This window comes from Lissotriton vulgaris, chromosome 3_1, assembly GCF_964263255.1.
Source record: "Lissotriton vulgaris chromosome 3_1, aLisVul1.2, whole genome shotgun sequence".
NCBI classification, from domain to species: Eukaryota; Metazoa; Chordata; class Amphibia; order Caudata; family Salamandridae; genus Lissotriton; species Lissotriton vulgaris.
The window spans coordinates 922,577,966-922,601,545 of record NC_141689.1 but is presented as its reverse complement, the minus strand read 5'-3'; the positions used below and the strand labels follow the sequence as shown (position 1 = coordinate 922,601,545).

At 46.1% G+C, this 23,580-nt stretch overlaps 1 protein-coding gene across 1 annotated transcript in view; it reads right to left on the bottom strand.

Moving 5' to 3' along the window:
• Positions 1 to 23,580, bottom strand: part of LOC147727217 (cytochrome P450 1A4-like) — a 288,726-nt gene that overhangs the window by 138,054 nt on the left and 127,092 nt on the right. Inside the window, exon 5 of the mRNA XM_086961267.1 lies at positions 620 to 740. Within this exon, the coding sequence (XP_086817393.1) occupies positions 620 to 740 (121 nt within the window). The remainder of the gene's footprint in view (positions 1 to 619; positions 741 to 23,580) is intronic.

Below are 23,580 nucleotides of genomic sequence, written 5' to 3'. Positions count from 1 at the left end.
CTCCTGCTTCCCTGTTTTCCACATGACCCCACTGAGACCGACCTCTACCACAGCGGTTTTGGGGCCGCTTCCTGATTTTTCAGCAGATCATAAGTGCTGGGAGGAGGGCTGGGGCAACAAAGCCCCTGAAATTGTGGGCTCACGCGGCCGCCTCCCCCGACCGACAGCACGACTTGCACTGCAGTCACATCGCGGCTGCATCACAGGAAGCACGTAGTACACAGCGACGAGGAGCGGCAATATGGTTCCTGACAGTGTCTCCGAAGAAGGAACGCTTAGATATGAAGTTAACAATATTAACTCTACACTTATCTATATGCAATTACTTTCTCTATATTTTGGTCCTCAATATATTTGCCCCATATGATTTCTGTCCTAGATAACCAGTCATATAACCATTTCTAATGGAATGAAAATCCCTGTCTTAGCCTTGACCCACAAGAAGCCAACCAAGACATTGCAGCCTTAAAGTCCCCAATTCTGTATTGCACAACAGTATTATAATCTTTAATTTGACAGTTAAATTGGCTGATCAAAGTACAAAAAAAAACAAAACAAATGACATTTACTCTGATGTATTTTCAGAGAGCAAAGAAGTTAAGTAAAATATTGTTCTTACCAGTGGGGTATAGGAAATGCCATAAATGAGGTGTGTCTAAATATTTCATTAATGAAAGCTTCAGAATAATGTAATTCCTTCCTGTCAGCAAATTTAGGAATTCGGGTCCCAATCTTTTCATCTGTAATAGTTAAGCACATTGTCAACAATCATGATTTGAAATATAGGCTCAAAACATTTTAACTCCCTCCCTTTTCATTTTTAGAAATGTGGTAGGGGAAGGTTTGCATTTGTGCATCATGAAGCATTAGATTTTCAACATTGGAATGCATGTTTTCTTTGATGCACATAGTAAATAATTTTAGGAATCAGGATTGAAGAATCAAGAAAGATTTCTTTGATATGAATTGTGGGTGAGTATTCAAAAACTCAGAGAATTTTGGCTCTATTAAAAACACGCTCATATGAATCCTGAGATTACTCTTTGCAGCTTGGAACTATCATCATGGAATTCTTCTAAGAATAGTTTGTGTAAATGAACAGTAATACTAAACCAACATTACATTTAAGGCACAAATATTTAAAACTCTCAAACCAATTTATTTATTTATTTTTTTAAATTTTAAAACCTTTATTTTCAAATTGTGCACACAGCTATTCAGCCTTACATCCCGGAGGCTAGGCAGCAATTCAAAAAGTAGCAAATCAGAGTGCAAGAAGCAAAGTATCAGAACGAGTGAAGGTTACGTTTTTTCATTTTTTATATTTTATAAGAAAAAGGAACTGGTACAGAAAGAGGCGCCGAAACGAGCGCTAAGAAAGAAGGCAATTAACCCAATATGTAGTGAGGCCTAGCCGAGGAGTCAGCCAAGCACAATGACAACAATTATATTCAGAACAATATAGATACTAAGAACCGATGGGGGAAGGAAACACAGGATAATAGGGATATATAACCGTTAGTTGGAGTCATGGGCTACGGGGTCAAGTGTTCTTCCAGTGGGACGGATTCCGGTGGTATGCAGATGTCACCCCTATACTCATTCCAAGCCCCCCATAACTTCTGCCATTTTTTGGGTTTACCCCAGGCCACATACACAGTCTTTTCTCGGAACATACACCAATCCATATTGGCCTTCCACTGTACCACTTTCGGGGATGTTGTTGCTCCCCACATCTGTGCGATATCCCGCTTTGCGACCATATTCCCAAGGGTCACCCACTGGGTCTGAGCAGTGTTGTAGTCCGTTGGGCCCCAGATATTTAGGAGGCATCTCCGGGCCTCCGCGTGTACTTCCACCCCGGTCACCTCACTCATGACCATGTGCACCCGCCTCCAGTAGGAAGCTATCACGTTGCACTCCCAAATGATGTGCATGAAGGTGGCGAGAGCACCACAGCCACGCCGACAGAGGCCGTCAGCCGAATATCCCATATGTATTAGTCTGGGGCCAGTGACATAGACTTTGTGCAGGATCTTTAGTTGCACCAATCGAAGACGGGCGGGGATAGCGACCTCCTTGGGGGAGGACACAGCACATTGCCAGTCCTCGTCGTCGATCTCTATCCCGTCCCGTACCCACTGATCTCTCACTCCCAGAAGAAGATCCGTGCAGACATTGATCAGTTTTTTTATATGTCAAAGAGATAGCGCTGTCCGGCATGTGGCCGTCCAGTACTCGATCTTCTAAGGGAGAAAGTATTCCGTTCCACCCAGCTGGAACTCCATCTGTAATTGTGCAAAAGACTTCACCTCCCCTCGCAACATCATGTCCTCCACCCTGGAGATCCCGATCATATCCCACTTATCAAAGCCTTTAGTGTGCCACAGTTTACCCAGAATCTCAGAGTCATAAAGTGGAGTCACCATTGTAAGCTTGCCCTTCCACCCCTGTGCCTTTGTGATCGTTCTCCAGATGTGTACAGCAGTTTTCGTTGGCCCAGACATCCGCCTATCAAGAGATCTCGTATACAGCGCCCTATGATATTTCCCGCCATCCAGGAGCCATCGATCCATGGCATACCCTGGACTATCCACCGGGCCATATAGGCCATGATTAATGGCCGCCAGCTGGGAGGCCCAATAGTATCTTCGCACGTCGGGTAATGCTATTCCCCCATCTCACCATGGGAGCGTGAGCTTCGTGATAGCAATGCGTGGCCAGCCGGCCCAGAGCAGGGCACGTTGCAAGCTCTCGATGTCGCCAAAGTATCTGGCCGGAACCGGGTCCTGAGTATTTTGCAGGGCATACAGGAATCTGGGCAAGGACATCATCTTAAATAACGCCACGCGCCCAAGCAGGGAGAGTTGAAGTTTACGCCACCCCTCTACATCACGTCGGAGACGAACAAGAGGGGGAAGCAAATTGTTCTCATAGCGTGCTTTGGGGTCAGTGGAGATGTAAATCCCCAGGTATTTTAATCCCTGTCTCGCCACCTGTATGCCACAGTCCCTCGGGAGACGAGGTGTCCCCCCTTTCAGAACGTATAAATGCGACATTGACCAATTAATAACCAGGCCGGAGTACTGACCAAAGAGTCGAAGCACATCACAGGCCACGATGAGAGACTTGCAAGGGGAAGTGAGGTACAGAAGGATGTCATCTGCATATAAGGACACTCGGTCCTCGAATTCAGGGGACCAGCGAATGCCATGTATGTCCGGGTGGTTACGTATCCATGCCGCCAATGGTTCAAGTGCAAGTGCGAACAAAAGGGGCGACAGAGGACAGCCCTGCCTGGTGCCCCTCTGAAGGGCAAAGGAAGCCGAAACTCGACCATTGACCGCCACATTAGCCAGCGGGCTAGCATACAGAAGTTTGACCCACCCTACGAATTCCGGACCGAAGCCGAGCTTCGCCAACACTGCCTACAGGTAGTTCCATTCCAGGGAGTCAAAAGCCATCGTGGCATCCAACGACGCAATAACAGCTGGCTCCTCGAGTATGTGGGCCCTAGCCAGGGCTCCGTGGAGTCTCCGAAGGTTAAGGGTAGTGTTGCGGTGTGGAATAAAGCCCGACAGGTCCGGGTGCACTAAGTCGCAGATTGCGCCAATCAGTCGGTTGGCAAGCAATTTGGCTAGAATCTTAGGCTCTGCGTTCAACAGAGAGATGGGACGATACAATCGGCACACATCTCTTGGTTTCCCTTCCTTATGGATAACCACAATGGTGGCCAGCCTCTGGTCATGGGGAAGCATGCCCGTCTCTCGCGCCTCAAGGAACATGTTTCTTAAGGGCGGAGAAACGACATCTGGCTTGATTTTATAAAGTTCCACTAGAATACCATTGGGGCCGGGCGCTTTACCAGACCAGAGGGAGCGAATGGCAAGGGCAATCTCGTCCGCAGTAATGTCCCTGTCTAGGTCGTCACGGTCTGCCTCCGACAGGCACGGGAGATCAATATCTGCCAAGACAGCACAGGAGTCGGCCTCAGACTGGTCCGAGACCGAAGTGTAAATGCCCTGAAAGTAGTCCGAGAACTATTGCCCTCAGTGACAAGCAAGCCGTCGTCCCCCAACACCTCCGGAACTACGCGGCCAGCTCTCTCCTTCTTGTCAAGCCAAGCTAGGAGTTTGCCCGCCTTGTCATCGACATCATAGATTCTACCCTGTTGTTCTCTACCCATGACGATGGCAGCGTCGGAGGCAAGATCGCGATATTCCAATTGCTTAAGAGAGAGGGTATGGAGCAACTCAGGCGTCGGGCCCGCATCCAGTCGAGAGTCCAGCTCCATAATCTCTGCCTCGATGCGCACCATGTCGGCATCTCTGTGTCTGCGGACGTCCGCTATGAGGGTGAGGGCCTCACCTCGCAGCACCGTCTTAAACGCCTCCCATAAGGTGGCGGCGGACGTGACCGACCCAGTATTCTCAGTAAAATAGAGCTCGATAGCTCTGGCCAGGAGTCCGCGCGTCTTCGGGTTCCGAAAGTACCATGGGTTGACCACCACAGGCCTCTCGGTAACCACAATGCCGAAATCAAAGGACACCCACACCGGGGAGTGGTCCGAGATGCCCCTTGCCAACAGGCGGGCCTCAGAGATCGCCGGCGCATGGGCCGCTAAGGCCAGGACGTAATCTATTCTTGAGAGGCTACCGTGCGCCCCAGAATGAAACGAGTATTGGCTCTGAGTGGAATGCATAAGTCTCCAGCAATCAATCAGACCCATGGTGTCAAGGAAATCGGGCAACCAAGATTGTGAACTACGGAGATCTCTGGGCGGATGTCTGTCCAAGGTCCCGGAGCAGACTGAATTGAAATCCCCACCCACAATAAGCAGCCCCTCAGGCAGATTCAAAATGGCGCTTCCAAGGTCCTGAAAAGTGTTGTTTTGTAACCCCGGGGGAACATAAACTGAAACCAGAGTCAGGGACCGCCCCTCCCATCTCCCCGTGACGGCAGCGTACCGCCCCCTCTCGTCCACGACAGTGGAGTCAATCTCAAATGGGAGAGACGTGCGCACCATAATCCCTGCCCCCCGGGACCCCGAGGAGAACCCTGAATGTGCCACCATTTTGAAACCCTTCCTATTGAGCGCACGACACGTATTTCCCACCAAGTGTGTCTCCTGTAACAAGATAACATCGGGCATATTTCTTGTAAACAATTGCAAAACCACCCCTCTCTTAATGCGGTCACCCAAGCCATTAACATTCCAACACATAACTTTTAATTTCCTACACCCCATCGTCAAACCTCGGGCCTCCGCTGACCCCAGTAGACCTCACAGATACATTGAACGAGTTAGAGCATACGTTGCATTGCCTTAGAAAAGGAAAGAAGAAACAAAGAAAGTAAACAAAACCAACCCACACACCACCCCCCACCCTGCACCCCTGCATCAGACTAAAGAGCCCCCCCAACCAGCAGTGTGCCTGTCGCCCCATGAACTAAACTACAAGAAGACCCTAGAAGAGAAAGGAGATCACGAAGTCCCCCCCCCGCCACCCTCCATGTTAGAGAAAGGATATTCACATTAGAGTGCTACAGTATGGCTTGTAGGTCGTAGTCAACAGGAACACCAACCGACAAAGTTAGTGTGATGAGTACTACTCCTGACGATCAGGGCCTCCAGAGGCACCCTCTGAATGTTCCTCCTGTTCCTCGCGTCTGTGCGGCAGAGTGTCCAGCCAGTCACTCACAGACTCAGGCATGTCGAAAAACATAGCACGGCCATCGCGCTCAATACGGAGTCTAGCGGGGAACAACATGGAGTATTTCATCCCCAAGTCTCTGAGATGCCGCTTCACTCCCGCAAAACTTTGACGCTGTCTCTGAACAGTCCTAGTAAAGTCCGGGTAGAAGTTGACATCCGCGTTCTGAAACTTGAGGGGCCCATGCCGCCTCGAGTCCTGTAGGATCACATCTCGATCTCTAAAGTTGAACAGGCGGGCGATGATGGGTCTCGGTGTGGCGCCCGTCTTCGGTGGTCCATCCGGCATTCTGTGGGCCCGCTCGACCGAAAAGAAATGGCTGAGGCCCGCCAGGGCCAGATGAGTCTTTATCAGATCCTCGACAAAGAGGTCAGTGGCCGAGTCCTCTGCACCCTCCGGTACCCCAACAATGCGCACGTTTTGCCGACTGGCCCGTCCCTCAAAGTCTTCCAGCCGCCTTGAGAATAGGTCATTGATTGACCTCAAATTCCGGACCTCCGTCTGCAGGTCCGAGACATCACAGTTTTAATAACCAGTGATTTTACTCTATCATTAGTCTTGCCAAGATTGGTCCTGATCAGGTTGAGGTCGATCGCCAGGGTATCGACTTTGTGCGTCAGGACCTCGTGTTGCTTATGCATCTCCGTTCTGATGCCAGCTATAGCCCCCATGATGTCCCAGAGTGTTGGCTCCGACTCATCTGGCGAGCCCGCACGTAGAGAGTCTTTTGAATGAGCGGCCACAGTTGGCGAGGTCCTTTGTTGGGCTTACCGGTCAATCTTGTTGGTCTGGGGTTGGACCGTCTTCCTGCTGACCCGGTTCGCCGTTCTGTCTGGGTTGCCCTTGCCCGCCATGTTGGAACCAGGGACAGAACAAAGGGTTGGCACTCCGAGATCCCTTCGAGTACTCAAGCAAGTGCGGAGCGTAGCAGCCACAGATGTTAAGTCAGCAATAGGCCACTCCGCAACTCCACTCACTCCGCCGGCTGGAACAGGAGTCGCTCACTCGGCATATCGATCATGCACTTCATTGTCATAGCCATCGGCCATCACCGAGACAATAGTCCGCTCCTGGCACGGAACTTCAACTCGACGTATCTTCGTCAAGGAGTGTCGGATTTTGAATCGGAAAGCAAATCCCGTCTCTACGACCATTCACCAACAAGAATCCACCACCGTGGAACAGGATTTCGATCAGGATTTATGCGGAGGGTCGGAGGGTCTCCGGAGCTCCGAGCTTACGCGGCCATCTTGCTTGCCCGCGAAGCTCCTCCTCTCAAACCAATTTATTAATGTAAAAATAAATACTGTGTACAATAACACCAGAATGACTGAAATATGGCATAGAGATGAAAAGTTAATAAAGTATCAAAGGGAATCCATAGAAAACAATATCAAATGGGTTGAAAATGTCCTAGACACCCTCCACAGAGGACAAGTGCATGAGCAAGGTAGAACAAAGATCTGTAGCATGTCTTGTGGTCAAAGGTTTTCAACAGAGCATGGTGTAGAGCAGGTGGAGGTAAGTCTGTTAAGGTGACGAAGTTCACTTCATTGCCCTGGGAGAGCCTATGCCTGCCAAATTTAGAAATGACCATCAGTCTGGCAGTCACTTCTGAAGCATTGGTTGGAACCACCGTCACTGTGACACCTGTTAATGCTTTCTTAAGTTTGACGTACTGCTCCGTCACCATGATGGAGCCGTCCAACAAACTTATTATTTTTTTAAAGAAAATCTTCAAACTAATTGCAAAGCCAATCTCCTCTAGGATTGATCGGGATCAATGTAAAATCACACACCTTTAAGGCACACCAACTCACCCATCAAGGAAGGCAAATTCCTCCAGGCTGGTGAGATCACTCACCTGTAAAGTAAGCAAGTGCCATGAGTCACCATAGACATTTAGCTGTTGAAATTGAAGGAACCTGAACAGAATTAAGACTTTTAAATAGTCTTTGATCAGTGTCAATTGGTGATCTTTTCCAGGAAGTGAGGTAATTTGATTGTCTCGGATTACCTGTGAGCCTCTGGTTTTCAACTGCAGGAAAGTGGCTTTGGAAACTGAAACTGATTGGCCATTTAAAGGACAAGAAAAATACCAAATCATAAATCATAAAATCACCTTTGCAGCACATAAAATAAGAAAGAGAGAATCAGATGTGTCTTATTGTTCTCTAGTTACATGAATCATTTGATCCAAGAATGGCTGAACTACCTGTCTTGTACTGGAGGTAGTAAAATAGAATGTAGAAAACTGTTTAAAAGCCTCTCACATTTAACATGGCACATAAGCGCTTACATTTTCAAATTTCGGTTTGTGCACAGCTTACATTTCAAATTTATTTATTTATTCATTTGTAGAGTGCATGGTTACACCGCCCGGTGTGTCCCCGCGCGGAGACATAACTAATGGAAGATGCTGCTGCACGCTGCAAGACGTGTGAGCTTCATTTTATTCAGTTTTTGCAAACAGCCAGGTCTTAAGCTGTTTACGAAATCTACTTTCTAGTGGTTCAGTTCTGCTAGGTACATGAAGGAGCAAGCCCCCATTCTTGCTCTGCATATTCTTGGAACTGTCATCAGTGCCTTCCCCATAGATCTTAAGCTGCATCCAACACAACTCTCTTTTCCCCTGGCAACCAGTGTAATGCTATTAGGGCTTTCTTCGTGTTAGCTCTTCTTGGAAGGCGGAGTACCAAACGCGCCACCGCTTTTTGTGCCCTCTGTAATTTGGATAGATATTTGATATTTATGGGTATTTGTATAGCGCAAACTTTCGCTCCGGAAGGAGCACCTTGGCGCTGAGCATGCGTGTAGATGATACGTGGTGGGAATCTGGGTCTAGATGGCTGCCAGTACAGAGGTGTCTGATTGTTGGTACACCCATGTCTCAAGGAGTTTCCTAAAGAGACTCTCCTTTTCGATTAGTCTGAGGTTAATGGGCAAGTTGTTCCATGCCCTAGCTGCCAGGACGGTGAAGGTTTTCCCACCCCTAGTTTTATACTTGAACTTCGGGATCGTGATAAGATTGGTCCCAGAGGATCTCAGACATCGTGTGGGGTTGTAATGCGTGAAACGATTAGCAAGGTAATGAGGACCTGTATTTTTCATGGATTTGAACACAGTGAGTAGAAGTTTAAAAAGGATTCTATTATGAAGTGGCAACCAATGAAGGGAGTTTAGTGCTGCTGAGGCTGATGACCTTCTAGGGAGTTTCAGGACCAATCTAGCAGCTGCGTGTTGTATACTCTGTAGCTTCCTAAGGGTGGACTTCTTCACTCCAGCCATTAAACCATTGCAGTAATCAAGTCGGGAAAGTATTAGGGCTACCGCGACTGATTTTCTAGCTGCAATGGGGAGGAAGTCGAAGAATTTCTTTAAGGATTTAATGAGTCCGAAGCAGCGCCCAGCAGTGTTCCTGACGTGGTCGTCGAAAGAGAGGGATGAATCAAATTGCACGCCCAGGTTCCGTGCGGAAGACACTGCACTGGGTGGGGCCTCTGATCCTTTGGGCCACCAGTCTTTCGGGAAGAAAGATAGGTCTTTACCCAGCGGTATGATTTCGGTCTTCGCACTGTTGCACCTCAAGTGGTTTTTGTTCAGCCACTGGAATACATCGGAGAGACAGTTTCGGAATCGCAAGTCTGCGTCCATACACTTTTTATCGATAGTGACGACAAGTTGGGTGTCGTCGGCGTATGACGTGACAAGGATCCCATGAGATTCTATCACAGCGAGGAGGGGAGCCATATAGATGTTAAAGAAAAGGGGGCTTAATATGGACCCCTGGGGCACTCCTGATGTAATGGGTTTTTCGCTGGATAGGTAGGGACCCAAAGACACAGTCTGGGACCTGTTAGACAGGAAAGATTTTACCCATTCCAACACTGTGTCTGTCACGCCAATCTCTCGCATTCTATTAATCAGAATGACATGATAGATAGTGTCGAGCGCTGCTGTTAGGTCAAGCAGGATGAGGACGGCTTGCCTTCCTTCATCCTGCAGGAACTTGATGGAATCAGATAATTCTATCAAGGCTGTTTCGGTGGAATGACCTGAGCGAAACCCCGACTGTTGAGGATGCAGGATGTTGTGAGTCTCTACAAATGTTTTTAACTCTCCATGTACTAACTGTTCCGTGATCTTACCTAGGACAGGTAGTAGTGAAATGGGGCGCATGTTGGTGAGATCAGTTGGAGATTTGTTCTGCTTCTTCATCAGGGGCTTCACAATAGCCTCCTTCCAGTCGCTGGGCACTATCCCAGACTCAAGAGATTCATTGATGATGGTATTGATGCAGGGATTTACTACCTCGATTAGATGGTGAAGGATGCCAGGGGGACAGGAGTCGGTTGGGGCTCCTGATTTGCAGGCCAGAATTGCCTTGCGTGTTTGCTGGAGGGAAACAGGTTAAAGCTGCAAAGAGGGGAGATAGTTATCAGTTACCTCATGAGGAGTGATCGAGGGAGGAGGAAAGTCTCTCTGAATATTAACAATTTTATCCACAAAGAAATCTGCGATTTGATTACACAGAATTTCGGACGGTGGAATTTCGGGCATGAGAGCTTTGGGGTGGGTGAAAGACTTGACTATTGAGAAGACAGTTTTTTGTTTTTGGTGAGCTTCATTTATAGCCTTCGTAAAGTATTCCTTTTTAGCCACTTTTATGCTGGAGAGATATAATTTCCTCTGCTGAACAAAGAGTGTTCTTGCAGCCTCATCATAAGTTTTTCTCCACTTCCTTTCTGATATTCGGCAGAGGAGATGGCTATCGGTTAGGGTCTGGGTAAACCAGGGTGCATTTAGCTTTCTTTTGTGACATTTCGCATGATGGCCATTAGGATAGAACTTTTCTTGAAGCGCCCAGATATAGTACAATCCCATAGTCCAATGGGAGGTAAATACTGCATGTACTATGGTTTTTATGGCATTAGATGGTAACAGATCAATGACTTTCCTCAAGGTTTTCATGGCCTCGTAGCATTTCCCTGCTACCTTCCGAATTTGATTAGCAAATGTCAACTTGGAGTCAAACCAGATTCCGAGGTTTTTCACTTCTGCTTTTGGTTAGGGGAATAGGCCCAGTGATTCCGGCCACCATGCAGACGACCATATGGTTGGCATCTTGCCTACCACCATTACCTCCGTCTTATTCCCATTTAACTTGAGGCAATGGTTTGTCATCCAATCTGCCACCTCTTCTAAACATTTGGAGAAGCAGATTGCTGCCTGATCTTTATCTTGGGACAGCAGTACAATTAACTGTGTTATTCGCGTGCGCACTATACATCTGGGATAAATGTTAGCAAGGTGGAATTATATCAGACTTCCACACTATTAAATCTAGCATTTTAAATGTTACAAGTGTTCAGTTTTACTTAAAAGATTTAAGTCCAACCTGTGCTGCTACATCGATGTCCAAAAATAGATATTGTATATTTGCCTAACTTTGCAATGGAAAACATTTGTCTGCAAATTTCCATTAAAAATGTCACATTTAAGCAGTCCTTCCATGTGTGTGCACTTTACAGCTGACTTACCAAAATGTCAATCGTACCAGTTTAATGTTAAGAAAGATATCCTTTTTTTTAGGGAGAATCACATCATGTGGAGCTGTATCTAGGGAGGGCTTTATACTACTTTTCCAAGTCCAGAAATCAAAACATTCCAGGGGAAATATGCAGAAAGGTTCCATTTCCTCACATTATTGACGTTATTTGTAGAAATCAGTAGTGGCCACTTTATCTATGGACATGTTTTAAAATGCTGTATAACAAAATAATCATAATGTCATTATTTGGATGCTATGCTAATCTGCAAAAAGTTATCTTATTAGAAACTGTAAAGTCCAAGGCTCTAATTGCCAGGTCTCTCTCAGATATGTAAAAGTTTTCTGAGGTGGGAAATATGGTTTAGAGCACGTGGCCAAGAAAGCATTTGGAGCCTGATTTAGAATTTGGTGGATGGAGTACACTCTGTCAGAGAGGCAAAGGGCATTACCACTGCTAGCTTTAAGGACTACCTCCTACCACACATAGAGGTGACAGTCAGCCCAGCAGTGTTCTCTGTAATTTGAAGGGAACCACTGTTATGGCAGTTGCTTTAAATGTACTAAGCCTTTAGTGTACAGCTCCCCTCAGTTTTGACAGCTGGTCACCAAACTGTTATCTTTTTTCTTTTTAAAAAACAAGCACCCAAAGTGGGTAAAACAAGGAACTTATGACCCTCTCACCCCAGGAGTTTTCTCCCATGGAGTGGGGGTCATTATACATGTTTTTCTTGTCCCTCACTGCCAAGGTTTTCCTGGCGGTGATGGACAAGAAGAAAAAGACATTACACTGCCATACTAATGGGGGGTTGGAGGCATAATGGCCTTCCTCTGATGTGAGTATTCCATCGACGGAGCCAACGGGAACTCCATCAATAGAATACTGCATGTAAATGAGGCAGGTGAACTAAGAGTTTGGTGGACCGGGTAATCCATTACTTTTGTGACTGAGTATTCTGTCTGCCAAACTCTGAATCAGCCCCTACAGGGCCGCATCTCATTTAGCTTTCTGACCACCACATTACAATGCTGGTAGTTGGAAACTAAACCGGCAGGTCATTCTGGCTGGCTTCAAATGGACTCAGGGAGCCTGCCGGCCAGTCAAAGATCAGCCTGTAATCCCAAAGGGTGGTCTTTCCGCCCTTGGGGTTACGATGCACGGTTTCTGGCAGGGTTTACATGCCGGCATTTACGACAAGGAAATCCTTTTGGAAAGCGTGTTTGGGGGCCCCTATCAGGGCACTCTGGTGTGCATGGCCTCCGGTTGAGAGCCGAGGGGGCAACTGTTAATCACCGCACCCCGTGGCAGGCACCCTGAGATGCCTGACATGAGAGGCAGGGATTAACACCACCTCCCATTTCCTTATGGGAGCATGTACTATGACTGGTTTACGGCCCTAATACATGCTCCCATAGGGAAATTTCAGAATGTGGCGAACAGTGTTCAGTCGCATCCTAATCAGAAGGTCGGGACCGCCAACCGGAGGTTGGTAATGGCCCAGTTCCGAGACAGCATCTGCCCAACATCGTAATAGGGCCCTAAGTGTTTATTTCAAAGGGGAACAAGGCTCTCAGCTGTAAACCTCAAATCAGGTTCCCAAGTGGAGTTTTGGGCATGCTGTTTTGTGCACAGGATGAAGCAAAAGCACTGGGAATAATACTTGCATAATCCATAATTTTCCTTGGGAATCTATGAATTCTGTGCTCCTAAAAGATAAGTTGCATGTGCATTGCAGGTCTCTTGTCGGGCACTCACCCTTTTGATCTACCTTGCAGGAGTTCCAGTATTAATTGTGACTTTAAAGCATGCATTGGCAATGCCAATAGGATTGTTGTAGAGTGTGTGCATACAAAAACACTTAACATGGAGGTGCCCATGCAAAAACACAACATATATCCATGTTCATATGTAGATGCACAACAGAACATTTTCAAATATCAGTTAATGTGAACAAGTCATTGAGCGAAATTTGCAAAGAGATAAACAGAACCCAACGGTACACACACATACACAAACAACTATGATCACTTAAGCATGTGAAGTAGTGTGGCTCACTGGTTAGAGGCGGCAGACCCGAGAGCAGAGGACGGCCCGGGACCAGGGTTCGATTCCCGGCGCGGCAGGTTTCTGGACCAGGGTCAGCGGACTCGATAATTCTCTCGCCTCGGTGCCCACTCTGATCAGCGTTCACACTCGGCAACTCTGGGCGTAGCTTGCCTCATCTTCACTAACGGCCCCACCAGACCGCCGGGGATGCCTGGTCTCACCCTGGAGATACCCATTAAGGGACCATCTCTCAGGGAAGCCAGGAAGGGTTTCGCAGCGGTCGAAGCGCCTTGGGACCCTCTGGGTAAGTAGTGCGCTATATAAATGCCTATACATACATACATACATACAAGCACTCATGTGTTGTCAAATATACAGACAGCAATACCCACACACTGGCCATGTGCCTGTTCACTACTGGAGGCTGAAGAAAAGTCCTCCAGATACATACACACACATGTGCACACACACGTTAACATACATAAAGGCACCTTTAAATGCAGTCCAACAGTTGTACATGTACGGTGTTTGGAAAACATATCGAATTGGACATATAGGATGCAGAAATATTGAGAAAGCAATATTGTGACACAATATGGTGATGCAGACATACCGTTGCCAAGAATGTAAATTTTTTAGGAAAGTTATATTGTTTTCAAGACTATTGCTGTTGTGAGTATCGTTTTCAATAATATATTTATAGACAATAAAAATAATTATTATCTTTATGTGTGTTAGTTTATATATTAATTTTTTCAGGGTATTTTAATGTTTGTATAATTGTTCATAACATTTTTAAATATTGTTTGTAATAGTAAGTGATTTATAATTTGTAATGTAATTATAATAGTAATTTAAATTGCTGTAGCATGTTGCTAGGTTTGTAGGGGTGTAGTGTGGGAAGTTGATTAAGTATACATAATTAATTATTAATGTATTATTGATTGTTTGAACAATAAATATGTAAATTGTACAACAATATATTTTTTAAGCTGGTAGGTGTGGGTTTCCGGGTTTTTAGGGGTATCTGGTTGGAAGATAATTAGATAATCATTAATTAACAATGGAATAACATTTTATGAATAATTATTTATTTAATTATTAATTATGTACATTTTGTAATCCTTATATTTTTTTAAGTTCTTTGTTAGGTGCGGGTTGGGGGGTTTGTAGCAGTATAGGGTGGGATGTTAATTATTAATTAATACATTAATTTCTAAATAATTATTAATTGATTTATAAAATATTAACTGATAAATAATTGATTCGTGATTACATAGTAAAGTGTCGAATAATAGTTAAATAGCTATTAATTATGTTGTTTTATATTTATTCATTTTAGCTATATTTTAAGTGCGGGCTTCTTGTTTTGCGGGTGTATAGTGTTGTAAGTTAATTACGTAATAGATAATGGGCAATTTGTTGTTATTGATAATTAATTATTTAATTGTTTAATAATGTTGTTAATTGTTTAAATATTTATATATACATTTTTTTGTTAATCAATCAAGTTTATATAAAATGTTTTATTAAATAAACAGGTTATGTTTCATATCTGGTATGTGTTTGAAGTAAAGTACTTTCCAGACTGTTGCATAGACTGGAGTGAGAAAATATTACCCCTCCGAAGTCCAATGCTTTCCCTACTATTGCACAGACTGGAGTGGGAACAGTAAATTTTACCTCTCCAAATTCCAATGCTTCTCATACTGTTTCACAGAATGGAGTGGGAAAAGTAAATTTGACTCCTCCGAACGCCATTGCTTTCTCTACTATTGCACAGACTGCAGTGGGAAAAATAATGTCTACTCCTCTGAACTCCTGTTCTTTCCCTACTGTTGTACAGACTCGAGTGAAAATAGCAAATTCTAGCACTCTAAAGTCCAACATTTTCCCTACTGTTGCACAGAATGGAGTGTGAATAATAAATGTTACTGCTACGGAGTCCAACACTTTCCCTACTGTTGCACAGACAAGAGTAGGACCAGTAAATGTTACCTCTCGGAAGTTCAACGTGTTCCTTGCTGTTGCATAGACAGGAGTTGGAATAGTAAATAGTATCCCTCAGGAGTCCAACCCTTTTCCTACTGTTACACAGATTGGAGTGCGAATAGGAGATGTAGCCCCTCTGAAGTGCAGTGCTTTCCCTACTGTTGCAAAGACTGGATTGGGAATAGTAAAGATTATTGTTTTCTAAGTCCAACCCTTTCCCTATTGTTGCAAAGATTAGAATGGGAACAGCAAATGTTACCTCTCCAGAGTCCAAAGCTTTCCCTACTGTTGCACAGACTGGAATGGGAATAGAAAATGTTATTCCCCGGAGTACATCGCTTTCCCTACTATTGCACAGACTGGAGTGGGAATATTACATTTCAACCCGGTGGAGTCCAACGCTTTCCCTACTGTTACTGAGATTGTAGTGAGAATAGTACATTTTACCCCACCAAAGAATAATGATTTCCCTACTGTTGCACGGACTAAAGTGGGTATAGTATATGTATTATTCCCAGAATTCAGTCTTTTGTAATGTTGTTTAAATATATATATTATTTTTTTATATTTGTATATTTGTTTAATTTCATAATATGTGTGTATATATATATATAAAAAATATATATACGTGCATTTTTTAAATTTTAGTTTTTTAACATTGTGAGTACTTTTGTTTAAAATGTAATTGTGTTATAATTGTTAATATTTTGCTTTTGATTTATTAATATTTTTATGTTTATATCTCTCTCTATATATATACATATAAATATGCACCAGTTTTGTCCCAAAAAAGACGAGGCCGCACTCTTCAAAGAGCTGTTTATTACTTTATTCACGCGTGGAGGCAGCAGTTGTGTCTGGCGCTTTTCCTCTGCCTGACGCGTTTCGGGCTAGCATAGCCCTTGGTCACAGGCTGGACTTGAGAACTGCACCAGCTTCCGTAGTATCCCATAGGTCAGCATGTCAACAGTAATTTATTTCCGCAATAGGGACTCCCAGGTGAGGCCGGTTGCGTGCAGGCATGCTGGGACCTGTAGTCCTACGTAAAGTCTCTACGAAAAAACATTTTGTTTACTCCCTTCAGTGGGTGTGCAGTAATTCAGTCCTCATTGATGAAGTTAGGGCTCCCTAGTGAGCCCCCCGGGCAGCCCCTGCCGAACTCCTCCCTGCTCTTTATTGCTGAGGTGGGGCTGTGATGAGTCCATACCCCTGCAGCACTCTCACGAATCTGTGGCGGTGCGTAGCCTCACAGCAGGAACAGCCGTAAATATGCACCAGTTTTGTCTCAAAAAAGACGAGGCTGCACTCTCCAAAGAGCTGTTTATTACTTTATTCACGCGTGGAGGCGGCAGTTGTGTCCGGCGCTTTTCCTCTGCCTGACGCGTTTCGGGCTAGCATAGCCCTTGGTCACAGGCTGGACTTGAGAACTGCACAGACCCACTGGAGGGGATGAAACCACGAAGACCACAATGCCCCGCTTGACACACCCAGTAAGTCACGTGGGAGCGTTAATGAACAAATGCGGGATCGTGGTAACTTGTGGGGCTTCAATTTACCTAATCGCCTTGCAAGAAGGAGATTGATTCTCCGAAACGCGTCGGCGGTAACAGAGGAGAGCACAAACCAGACTAATATGCCCGCTTGAAGTGAAATAAATGGTTAGCAACCACCTGATTGAGGAGTGCGGACTCATTCTTGGGGACAACACTTTGTGATTTATAATGGCAGTCTCAGCCGTAGAGTCTACGCACCTCCCTGCAACGAGGGGTACTTAGAAGCCTGAACTGTTCGGGTGATAGTGAGCAAATCAGGCATTTTCAAAGATATTCGAGCAGACATCTCAGCCCTGTAAGCCCACTGGAGGGCGGCTCGTCCTGACGAAAAACTAAGAAACAACCACAGACCCACTGGAGGGGATGAAACCACGAAGACCACAATGCCCCGCTTGACACACCCAGTAAGTCACGTGGGAGCGTTAATGAACAAATGCGGGATCGTGGTAACTTGTGGGGCTTCAATTTACCTAATCGCCTTGGAAGAAGGAGATTGATTCTCCGAAACGGGTCGGCGGTAACAGAGGAGAGCACAAACCGGACTAATATACCCGCTTGAAGTGAAATAAATGGTTAGCAACCACCTGATTCAGGAGTGTGGACTCATTCTTGGGGACAACACTTTGTGATTTATAACGGCAGTCTCAGCCGTAGAGTCTACGCACCTCCCTGCAACGAGGGGTACTCAGAAGCCTGAACAGCTCGGGTGATAGTGAGCAAATCAGGCATTTTCAAAGACATGCGAGAGGACATCTCAGCCCTGTAAGCCCACTGGAGGGTGGCTCGTCCTGACGAAAAACTAAGAAACAACCACAGACCCACTGGAGGGGATGAAACCACGAAGACCACAATGCCCCGCTTGACACAACCAGTAAGTCACGTGGGAGCGTTAATGAACAAATGCGGGATCGTGTTAACTTGTGGGGCTTCAATTTACCTAATCGCCTTGGAAGAAGGAGATTGATTCTCCGAAACGCGTCGGCGGTAACAGATGAGAGCACAAACCGGACTAATATGCCCGCTTGAAGTGAAATAAATGGTTAGCAACCACCTGATTGAGGAGTGCGGACTCATTCTTGGGGACAACACTTTGTGATTTATAACGGCAGCCTCAGCCGTAGAGTCTACGCACCTCCCTGCAACGAGGGGTACTCAGAAGCCTGAACTGTTCGGGTGATAGTGAGCAAATCAGGCATTTTCAAAGACATGCGAGCAGACATCTCAGCCCTGTAAGCCCACTGGAGGGCGGCTCGTCCTGACGAAAAACTAAGAAACAACCCCAGACCCACTGGAGGGGATGAAACCACGAAGACCACAATGCCCCGCTTGACACACCCAATAAGTCACGTGGGAGCGTTAATGAACAAATGCGGGATCGTGGTAACTTGTGGGGCTTCAATTTACCTAATCGCCTTGGAAGAAGGAGATTGATTCTCCGAAACGCGTCGGCGGTAACAGAGGAGAGCACAAACCGGACTAATATGTTCGCTTGAAGTGAAATAAATGGTTAGCAACCACCTGATTGAGGAGTGCGGACTCATTCTTGGGGACAACACTTTGTGATACATATAAATATATGTATATGTGTATACACTTTATATAGTAGTAAAGAAAAAATGTATATAATATAAAAATATATTTTATAATCTGTGGGGATCCATTAATTTCCTATCTACAGCATTCCCACACTTCTCCCCATGAAAATGATACCCTATTTGTGTGGGTGGCCCCAGTGGCCATGACAGAAAAGTGCCTAAAATGCAACATGGACAGATCACATTTTCCACTTAAAACTGACCCTTTTTTAAAAGAAATTAAATTTGGAAATGTGCACCCTAGCTTAGCTGGTACCCATGAAAATCTGTCAAACCCAGAGCCCAACTACCAAACCATGACATTCCTGAAAACAAAACATTCAGAGTAGTCCAAGGTCAAGAGACTTTTAGGAAGGAAGGCAGAAAGACTGTACTATCCACTTTTGGGTGGGGGCACGACCCTGTACTAAGATGGACTACGACAACTTCCAATCTATCTCCCAAGGTGGACAGAAAGACTGGATTCACACCTTGTGGTTGGGGGCCCACCAACCACTTTCCTGTAAAAATGAAACACCGGGGGGCTAGATTGCTTTTTGCCCCTCAGGGGGACATATTGAAGGTCAAGACTTCCTACCGGCCCTGGTAGTAGAAATAGTGTTGTGCCCAGGGAAGGGGGAACACTAGCCTATTGCCCTGGTGTCTAATGGGTAGATCCCTGCTTGGAGACCATGCTTCTGCGGCGACCCCCCTGCAGGAACCACTTGGTAGAGATATCATTCGTAATGGGAGAGAGTACTCCCTTTCAAACGTTAACTCCCTCAAATGAGTTAATGCTTGTGGATGAGATATGCCAGCAATCACCTGAGCACAATGCACTTTTGCAGGAATAACATCCGTGTACCATGAGCTCTGATAGAAAGAGTAGGCACCTGGACACCTAGCTTGCCACTTGCCAGTGGGCTCCAGTTTCTGCTTGTTCCAGACTGTCCAGTGACACTACAGTTGCCCGGGTTTTCCCACTCATGGTTCTTCCCACCAACATAAGCCCCACCCACCCCAGGACCTACTTAATGCATGAGGCAGTGTGACTAAGAAGTGGACACGTGCAGTGGCAAACCAATATGCACTTGGATTATGCCCTGTCCCAAGACCCATGGCTCTCCCACCCCCAAAGATACATCATCCCTGGGCTCCACACCTCAACGCCAGATGCAGCAACTAACACTCCCACAACTCCGACCCCTGATTCATGGTAGAACCTTTCACCTTCACCAACTGCTACTTCGCCTGCCACTGCACACACACCAGGCCACCAACCAGTCCCACCCGAACACACCACAGACACCACCTCACTCACTATGCAAACATTCTGCTGAAATATTAGGCCTATTCACCAACCTCACACCCAATATCCGCTTCCTCACTGAGACCTAGCTCAACCCCACATCTGCCCCAGACATTGCCAGAGTGACCCCCGAACGGTTTTAAGTCACTCACCAGTGCCACACCACCAAGCCAAGAGGAGGAACCGCCATCATCTACAAAGAGACCATACAGTGTCCACCACCACCGACATCACCACTCCCATGGAACAGCTCAACATGGATTACAATACAACCAACGAGGTAACCTCACACACCAAAACTCCTGGGCCGTACTCCAGCTTTTGCAACACCATTGCAGACTTTATTGCACCGCTAGCCTTATACTCCAAGGATTACATCTTCCTCAGCAACCTACATTTCTACATTGAAGACCCTAAAGACAAAAACATTGCACACCTCCTCCACAGTATGAGCAGCCTTGGAGTAACCCAGGTCATCCATAACCATACACCCATTGCAGGATCCACCCTGGACCCAATTTTCACCTCCACTAACCGCATCAAATACAGCCATGTCACAGAGCTCCCATGGACCGATCACGCCATCATCCACTTCAGCATCTCCAGCCCCTTCACTGCCACCCCCAAGATGACCAACGCTCCCCACCAGAGGTGGAACAAAATCTCAGAGACCAGTTGAACGAACACCTTAAACCTGCTACTGCCACCAACCTAGAACAGGGAGTGAATAACTTCAATGCCTGGATCATCAATTGCACGGATGGTATTGTCCCCATCAAGAGCAACATCCAGAGAAAATCCTCCAAAAAGGCCAGCTGGTGCACCCAAGTAGTCAGGACAGTGAAACGAGACAGCAAACAGTTGGAGAGGAGAAATGGTGCACCAGCAAGGACACCTCCAAAAGAGCAGCCTTCAAGACCTCCCTCAACCTTCACCAACCCCTGCTGAGGGCAACAAAGAAAATAGACCTTGCCGTGCACATTGAAACCAGTGCCAACAACACCAAGGAACTTTTTGACATCATGATGAATTCTCCACCTGGCTAACAGAGAAAACAACATCACACCCGCACAGGAGCTGTGCGACAACCTCGCCCACTTCTTCCTCAACAAGAATGCAACCATATATAGAACCTTTGAACCCCAAACCACACTTATGGACTTCCTTGACAGATACGCCACCCTCACAACCCACATAAACCACACACTGAGCACCTGGAAATTTATCTCCACCCAAGACAAAACCTCCACCATGAAATCCATCCAATCTGGAGCTCCCACAGACCCACGCCCATACCTCTTCAACCATGGAAACCAAAGGATCAGCCAAGAACTCACCACCCTAATGAAAACCCCTATCACCACTGCAACATTTTCCAATACCTGGAAACACACCGAAGTCAGACTACAGCGCAAAAATACCTACTCCGACCTCAGAGAACTCAAAAACTACTGACCAAACTGCCTGCCTGTGAAAGTACTGGAAAAGATCATCAACATTCAACTCATGACACACCTGGAGTATAACCAGCAACTCAATGCCTCCCAATCTGGCTTCTGCAGTAATCACAGCACCCAAACTGCCCTGATCGCAGCCACTGATGACATCCAAAGCCTCCTTGACTGGGGCAAAACAGCAGCTTTGATCCTCCTCTGCCTCTTTGCAGCCTTCGACACCGGGTCCACCACAAGCTGATCAAAAGACTTCACAACATCGACATCCAAAGGGACTCTCTCAGATTGATCACCTCCTTCCTCACCTGAAGAACCCAAAGGATTTACCTCCAACCTTTTACCCCTGAACCCAATTAGATCACCTGCAGTGTCCCCCAGGGCTAATCCCTCAGCCCCGCTCTTCAACCCATGTATGGCCCCCACTGGCCAACATTGGCAGATCCCACAGTCTAACATAATTTCCAAAGCAAATGACACCCATCTCATCATCTCACTCATCGACAACCACACCATTACCAGAAACAACGTGCACAGATGCTTGACAAACATCGCAGACTGGATGAAAAAAACTGCCTGCATCTGGACACAGACAAGTGCTGATCGCTGGCAACACATGGAAAAACTCCTGGGGGCCATCAGACCAAGTCCTGCACCAACTCCCTCCAATCACGCCAGAAATCCCAGAATCATCATTGACAACAAGCTCACCATGAAATCATAAATTAACGCTGTCTCCTCTGCCTGCATCCTCACTTGCACCATGACACGAGCCCTCATCACTAGCAGGACTACGGCAAAGCTGTCTATGTAGGAATCGCCACACATCTTCTACACAGACTTCAGACCATACACAATACCACAGCCAGAACCATTCTTGACACACCCCACATGAGGCAACTCCACTTCCCCCCTGTACAGAAGAGATGCCAGTTCAAGCAGCTGACCCACGCACACAAGCCTCTGCAAAACCAAGAATCCGCCTACATTAACCACCGCCTGAACTGATTCCATAGAGAAGACTACGCCTTGCCTCACTTTCACTTGCCCATACTCCCCGCATTTACAGAAGCAGAAGTGGAGGGTGCCCCTTCTCCAACATCTCAGCAAAGACCTGGAACAGCCACCCTACGCGCCATCGGGTCATCACTTTACTTCCGGAATAACAAATGGACAGCAAGACCTGGCTGCTCAAATTGGTCTTCCTGGGACCTGCAAGCACCTGGATTCCCTATTGGGCCATGAGATGAGCTTTATAAATCCTGATTGATTGATTACAAAAAAACAGCCTCAGGCTATAGGAAGCTCTTCATCAGCAGCCCAACTTGAGAAAAATGGAACCCCTCTGTTGCCAGCAACAGAGGGCTTCTCTGCCTTTGGCATTTGGATGTGATCTCCACATCTATAGCGTCAGGTTGTGAGTGATATGGACATCGGGGTCATACCCATAGCAGACAACTACAAACTTAGGGGTCTTATTGAGGATTCAGCCGTAGTCCTCTGCTCATCTACAACTTGTCTAAAGTACAAGGGTGTGAATAGAATAAACCAACAAACCAGATCACAAGATGTGAAGAACCAGTAACGTGAGTCCCCACTGGTGTAGGATTCCCATCAACAGTCTTGTAATGATCAATATTATCATTTGGTAGTCCTAATCGGGTATTGTGTCTCTAGATCATTGAGACCGGCATACCCCGATAACCAGATATGGGGTAGCGACCCACAATCACTCGGTACTACCACATGATGTTGATGTGATGGGGAGTGCAGTGTAAACAAAGAAAAAGTGGTGATCTTAAAAAAGGATAGGGAGCTCAACCCAGAAACCTTTAATAATTGTTGGCCCCTTCCTTCCTAAAAACAAGAACAGTGTACTATCATCATCGCAGTCCAAACAAATAGCTGCGAGGAGACCAACATGTTTCAGCCACTCAGGGATGAGTCCTTCGGCTTTCGTCAGGGTCTCTGTTCTATAACAATACTACTGCATTAATTGTGAATTAAAGTGTGAAAAAAATATATATGTAAAAAACACACAAGTAAAAAAACCAGTAAAGGATATAATTTTCCCTCAGCTGTTTCAACTCCTCTCTTCGGCACCTGGTCGTGTATGTACCAGTGTGTCCGGGGAGTGGACCTCACCTCTTCCTGGACCTGGCTCAGGATATATGAGACCCCGCTCTGTCCGTCGGTGTCCCTAGCCGTGACTGAGTCAGGGGGATAATACTTAGGCTAGGTCTATAAACATCCCTCTAGCCCTGCATAAACTCGTGTTTTTCTACTATCATACCCATAGCACCCAAGAGGTTCAAATTACTGATTTTCTGTGATTAAAATATGAAAATGTTAGGTGTGACATGAATATTGTGTTATACACCATAAATTAACT